This window comes from Boleophthalmus pectinirostris, unplaced genomic scaffold (assembly GCF_026225935.1).
Source record: "Boleophthalmus pectinirostris isolate CB_2022bp ecotype Guang Dong unplaced genomic scaffold, ASM2622593v1 HiC_scaffold_7, whole genome shotgun sequence".
NCBI lineage: Eukaryota > Metazoa > Chordata > Actinopteri > Gobiiformes > Gobiidae > Boleophthalmus > Boleophthalmus pectinirostris.
This window is the reverse complement of record NW_026571473.1, coordinates 41,532,482-41,539,010: the sequence shown is the minus strand read 5'-3', so window position 1 is coordinate 41,539,010 and position 6,529 is coordinate 41,532,482. Positions and strand designations below refer to the sequence as shown.

Here is a 6,529-nt window from a genome sequence, read left to right as displayed (position 1 = left end):
GGACTCATTCCCATTTTAGGAACCTTACGTGTCGACCCTGCAAATTCTTGTGGCGTTTTTAGTTTCCACTCGCCATCACTCTCCTGTTTAAAGAAGATGGTCCCTTGCTCAGCCTGTTCTATCGTCTGAGCATCAGGAACTCCGAGGAGATGCGTAATTTGCCTGATGTGATCGTATGGCGATAGCGAGCAAAAAGGTACATCGCCCAGATACAATTCCAGGAGACAGACCCCCAGACTCCACATGTCTACTGCTTCAGTCAGCGGTTGGCACAAATGACCTCTGGGGCTCTGTACAATCGGGCCTGCATGTTACAGCCTAATTTCACTGTCTCTTTGTGGATCGCCAACCCGAAGTCGATTAGCTTGAGCTTAAACGGCTTCTTCGTGTGATCCACTAACATGATATTGTCCGGCTTAATATCGGTATGAATGACCCCAATGCTGCGCAGACTGTCTAATGCGACTAGGAGCTGTCTGGCCATGGTGCGGACCTCGCTCAACGAAAACCCCGCGTGGTGTCGCTTCACCATGAGGTCCCAGACGCTCTGGTCCAGCATCTCAAACTCTAAGTAGTGCTCCACCACAACAGATTGAACGTGATTATGAAACCGGATGAAGTTACATTTATCCGGGTCGAAATGTCTGATTGCGTTGAGCATTGAAATCTCTTGGTTTACCACGTCATCTACTTCATCGGACGCTTTTACCTTTTTTAAAGCCACGATTTGCCCCGTTTGTTTATTGAGGCATTTCATGACCTCCCCGTAAACGCCCTCCCCAATGGTCTGTATTATTTCGTACTTGTCCATGGGGTCTGCTGTTTGGTCTCTGTTGTGTGTATTTGTCAGTGAAGATGTGGACGGTGACGCCGCGGATCTACAATGGAACATAAAGTAGATTATCTCTTTTAACTGCTAGATTTCACAAGTGCTTGTCTAGTTCGATCTGTTAAATGTAGTGTACTAACTTAAACCTACAATGTTCTTTCGCTTTGAGGTCACAAAACTTCAAAGGCTTTAAAGGTTGCCATGGCACCTGTGAATTGAATTGGAATGGGAATTCGAATAGATGATGACGTCACTACATTCTATTCCGCTGTGTGTGGCTCGTGCATGGAATGTTAGAAGCAGTGCACACGTTCGTAAACACAACCAAATACGTGTTAAGATTGTTTGAAAACTCAAAAAAACATTGCCCCTAAAGTGCGGTAAGTTTGTCCAGTGTGAACGCAATCAAACATGAAAACATTTAAATGAAAGGTGTTTAATGTTATACTGTGGAACTTTCCAGGCAGGTGACGGACCCCAACCAAAAAGTTACACAGCATCTATAAAGATACATTTTAATGCCAGAGAACGGATGTAGTTTTTTTGTTTTTATTATATAATTTTTATTATATTGTTATTATATTGTGTGAAAATATGTTCCCTAAGAGTACAGACCAAGTCAAATATATGAAAAACAAAAAGAGACGTCTTCCGGTGCACCGGAACACCGGCATTGGATCCAGCGGAGATAAGTCCGGAAATGGAGAGTCTTTCGCAGGCATCACAGTGACAACGAAGCGGCGTTTAAGTGGAGAGGATAGTGTTCGGGAGGACGCAGCGCGACCAGGGAGGACGTTTGTTACAACGACTACTACAACAGCTGCTAGATATTTGTGTCAAAATGTACACACGGCTCAGACTTGGGGAAAATATGTTAATCGTTCTGTGTTTCTGACTTTAAACGGTTTATTAAAAAAAATAATTTAAAAAAAGGAAAGGAAAAAGTTTCATATCTATATTTTGGTATAGCTTATAATAACTGACTTGGCTAGAATGACGACGCTGCTGTTGGGTAACGTTGGACTTTTGGATGTGAGAGGCTGCGTGTTTCACCTCAAGGGAGGGGCCCTCATCGGAGAGTAGTTCCCCTCAGCCAATGGGGACTTTGGGTGCGAAGTGTTCACCTTAACTTGGAAGCAAACTCTTTTTTCTTTAATTTTTGCGTTTTATTTGACGTGTTTTGTATGTTGGCCACTTTTTCAGGGCTGTGCTAGTTTAAGTTGTCTGGAGAGTTAGAATTTACAGTTACACAAAGTACATGCCTTGTAAATGTCTGCCCTTCCAGCAGATGGCGCCCTAGCCTTACCTGTTCAGCCACACCCCTCCAAAAAAAGAGCTGCACTTCCAACTTGCTAGATCCATGCTTGAGACATGTGGAAATGTCATATCACCGTAACAACTTGTTTAACACTTGCAGCCCTCAGAAAGCGGAGCCAGGTACTTGTTTGTTTGTTTTATATATATTAGTAAATGTGATGAATTTGAGTTTAGTTATCATTTATGTTAGTATATTTGATTTGACTGCTAAATATTCATGTTTTTCTGTTTTTCTTTCCCGTGTAGTTTTTATGGTGCTTTTTGATGTTGCTTAAATCAGTAAAAATATTGGCACCAGTCGAAGCTCTCTGCATTTTGATTGAATCTGAGGGACGACTACATGCCTTTTAATAATATCAAACTGGTGTCATTGAACATTTATGGGCTGAACAATCAGTTAAAAGAAAGAAAGTAAGGTTTTAACTAAGCTCAAAAAAGAGAATGCTCAGGTTATCTTTCTGCAGGAGACACATTTGCCTCCACAAGAACATGTAAAATTGAAGAAATTCTGGTACAAAAATATGTATTATAGCTCTTACAAGCCCAGTCAGAAAAGGGGAGTAGCTATTTTAATAGCAAATTCAGTCAATTTGGACTCTTATAAAGAGGTGTCCGACAAAGATGGCAGATACGTGTTAGTTAAGGGTAAATTAGAAAATAAACTCGTCACGTTAGTTACTATCTATGCTCCCCCAGAGAGTAATTAAACCTTTTTTAAAACTGTATTTAATATAGTAGCACAAGAATCTGAAGGTTTATTGTTGTGTGGAGGAGATTTCAATGTTGTGTTAAATCGCAATATTGATACAACCAGTGTTGGGAAGGTGACTTTTAAAATGTAATCCCTTACAGATTACAGATTACATACCCCAAAATGTAGTTTGTAACGGAATCCATTAAATTACTTAAAGTGAGTAACGTAATCTGAATACTTTGGATTACTTGGAGAGTCTCTGTTTGAATTACTTATTTTGTTTTCTACCATAGAGACATAAGCTGTTGTTGTTTAAATAGTTTTTTTTAGTCCATTGGAGCTTAAAATTGGACATGAATCTGGAATAAAATGACCAGTTTGGTTCCCCTATTTAAAATGAAATGAATTTGAACTGTTAAATAGTAGCTGTTCGGCTATGGGGTAATGAATCACAATACGTTACGTTCCTTTATTTTAAGTTCTTCATAAACTTCATCTGAAATCTTTGTGAGTGTAATTACTCAGGCTGACCACCAGACGCTGCTCTGATGCAGACGGATACACACAGTGACACTATTACCCATCACTCACATAGAAAAGGTAATAATCATCATTTGTCTAAGAGGGATGGATACCATTATTTTTTCTAAATATAATGATGAAAATAAAACTTAGAAGCCAATATGCCCGTATTTGTCTGGTTCCATACATTCATTTTTTAACCTTAGTGGGAATTTTTAGGGGATTTGCTAAGCTATATATTTTTGGAAAGGTTATAGTATATGGAGTTAGAAAATCAATGTTTGCATTTGCCTAGATGTCTATATGCCGGTCATATTGAATTTTTAAAAAATGGCTGCTAAAAATCTTTTTCTGAAATATCTCAGCCTCTGAGTAAGTTGAAATGTTGATTACCTATGTAATACCTATGTAATGTTGAACCTGCACATTAACCCTTAGATGAATAAGTGAGTCAAAAATAACCCGGTTTGGTTGTTTTCTTGCAATTTCATTGTAATATTCACATGTAATACTCCATGTTCCTCCAAAAGATGTATTTATTTATTTATTTATTTTTATTATCCTGTTGAAATACATCAACAATGTGGGTAAAACAAAACTATAAACATCACATGCAGTTGGTCAGAAAACTCAAAGAGTTTAAAAGTAGCAAACATAAAATGTGTGTGTTGGATGTCAACAAACACATTTAGACACAATATGATTACACCACTTTTTGATGAGACATTTTCTATACATCATCATGATCATTGTATTGGAAGTGTTTTGTATTGCGCTCGTTGTGATTTTGATCATAAATGTAGCCAGTAGGTGACCAGAAGGAAAACAACTACCTTGATAATGTCAATCAATCCACATGAGTTTTATTTTTCTATCTGAAGCATCTCCTCATTTCCAGCCCATTGAGCGGCAAAATGAATAAGTTTATGTTAAAAATGAATGATAACCAGTATATCTGGAGCACTTTGTTAAAGTTTGTGGCAATTTATAGACATATTTTGAGATGACTTTTCAGCATTAACCAGTTAATTGTCTGTATAGTAGCTTTGATGTACAGAATTTATTTTACATCCTTCTGAATACTTTTTTGTATTTTGTTTTGTACAAATACGATNTGCCGCTCTGTGTCAAGTAAAAACAGCTCCACATGACGTCTCCTCTTCATCAGATGAAGGTCTCCCGGTGCAGAGGAGACATTTGCTCTCATTAAACACCTTCACCAAAGAACTTCTGCTCTGTTCCGCTCCTCCCCATCGGATCAAGAACATCCGATGCAGAGGAGCATGTTCCAGGCGGTGTTTACTGTGGGGCTCGGTCTACTGCCCCTACAGGACCTGTGTGGAGCTAGCGCCCCAGGACCTGTGTGGAGCTAGCGCCCCCTACAGGACCTGTGTGGAGCTAGCGCCCCCTACAGGACCTGTGTAGCGCCCCTACAGGACCTGTGTGGAGCTAGCGCCCCTACAGGACCTGTGTGGAGCTAGCGCCCCCTACAGGACCTGCAGAAAATGCGGCGCAGTGTTCGGCAGAAGGAGCTGAGTCTGCTCCTTCTCTGTGGCATCACCACGTGTCTCAGGATGGTGTCCATCGTGGTCTGTAAAAACTCATCCTCGTTGATGATGGCAGAGAATTGAACTAATTTCTTTGAGGAGCCTGTGCACAGGTCTTTGTACACGGCCTCCGCCACTTCCACGATGTTCTCTCTGTCAGGTCTCACCCTCACGTTCCATTCACACACATGTTTAACTGCAGCAGCTCAACCAGTGTGATGAACATGGAGCGCATTTCAAACATGTTTTTGGTCTGAAGGACGCGCTTGCTCACCTCATAAGCCAAGCTCCAGATATGTTCTGCCTCCCACTCATATTGAGAATGTCTATAGGGGGGCGAGGTCTGTCCTGGGTCCTGACCTGGAACAGGTGAGGCCTCCCCCTGATTCTCCTCTGGTTCCACAGCATGTCGTGGGTAACAGCAGAGGAGCCTGTTCAGAGAGCTCTTTGAAGTGCTCCACACAGTGTCAAGAGTCTCAGTCTCAGACGTAGGCTGACTCTGGTCACAGGGAGCACAGCTCTGAACCAGGTCCTGATGTACCGTCTGAAGCTTGGTCCTTTGGGCACTCACCTGTTCCTGTGCAGCTGCCTTAAACACTTCTTCCTGATTACCTGCAGACAGGTTCTCAGTGGAGAGTGGCTTTGTTTGAAGCTCACTCTGCTGTTCCTGCAGAGATGTAGCAGAGACTTGAGCTCTGGAGTCCAAAATCAAGAAATCCTCCTCCTGTTCATCCTCTAGGGGAACACTGCACGGGTGACAGAACAGATTCGGCTCTGAAACTTTCTGCTGCTTCCTCCTCCTTTTTGCGCCGGACACAAGGTGCACAGCTCTGAGCCAGTTTCTCTAGAAGCCCACTCCGCTGGACCCTCTCCTGCTCCTCCTGATCCACAGAGGCTGAAGAGGCAGATGTGGGCTCCGGCAAAGATGTAGCACCACAGATCTGAGTCTGTTTGGCTGGTGCTGAGTCTTCATCCTGTTTATCTACGGATGTGTGGGTTTCACGTGGGAGTAGGGGGTCGGAGTGTTCTCCCACTGGGTGCAGTGCCGGGTCTCACGTTAAGCTGCAGGGGAGACTGAGTAGAATCCGGGGCCCATGATGCACAGTGCTGCTGGTTTTCAGAGGTTGGTGTCACTCCCAACCCATTCTGTCTCAGTTCTCTCGCAACCCTGAAACGCTTGATTCTCTCCTCCATGTCCGTGTCCACAGGCTTTGGTGAGGCCTTCATCTCCTTCAGAGATGTAGAGCGAACACGTGAGGATAGTGTGTCCTGAGAAGTTGAGAGAACATTAGACGTTTCCTCTTCAGGGGAGAGTGTCTGATCACGCGGCTTACGGCAGCAGTTAAATAATTTTCTGGCCGTGCTGGCGATCTTGTTGAGCCTGTGATTCGGCGTGGTGTAAAGTGGTACACTCTTGTTTACCACTGGTTTGTCCCCCTCAAAACTGGTGCGGGACATGGCCGAGTTGACTCTGGAGGTCACCTCACTGCTCACCATCTCCACGACCTCGTCCATGGACTGAGTCTCTCCTGAGGTCCTGAAGAAGCGCTTGAAAATGGGGGCCAGTGAAGCCTTCACTGCCTCCTGTGACACCTGGAGATCACTGGAAAGGCGACCTTG

General features: G+C 43.0%; 1 protein-coding gene across 1 annotated transcript; it reads right to left on the bottom strand.

Annotated features, from left to right (window-relative positions):
• Positions 1-259: 259 nt before the first annotated feature.
• On the bottom strand, positions 260-1,055 carry LOC129412167 (homeodomain-interacting protein kinase 4-like). Its single transcript, XM_055165289.1, has one exon. It carries the CDS (start codon positions 890-892, stop codon positions 260-262), a length of 633 nt encoding a protein of 210 aa, XP_055021264.1. The 5' UTR covers positions 893-1,055.
• Between the last annotated feature and the right edge of the window lie 5,474 nt (positions 1,056-6,529).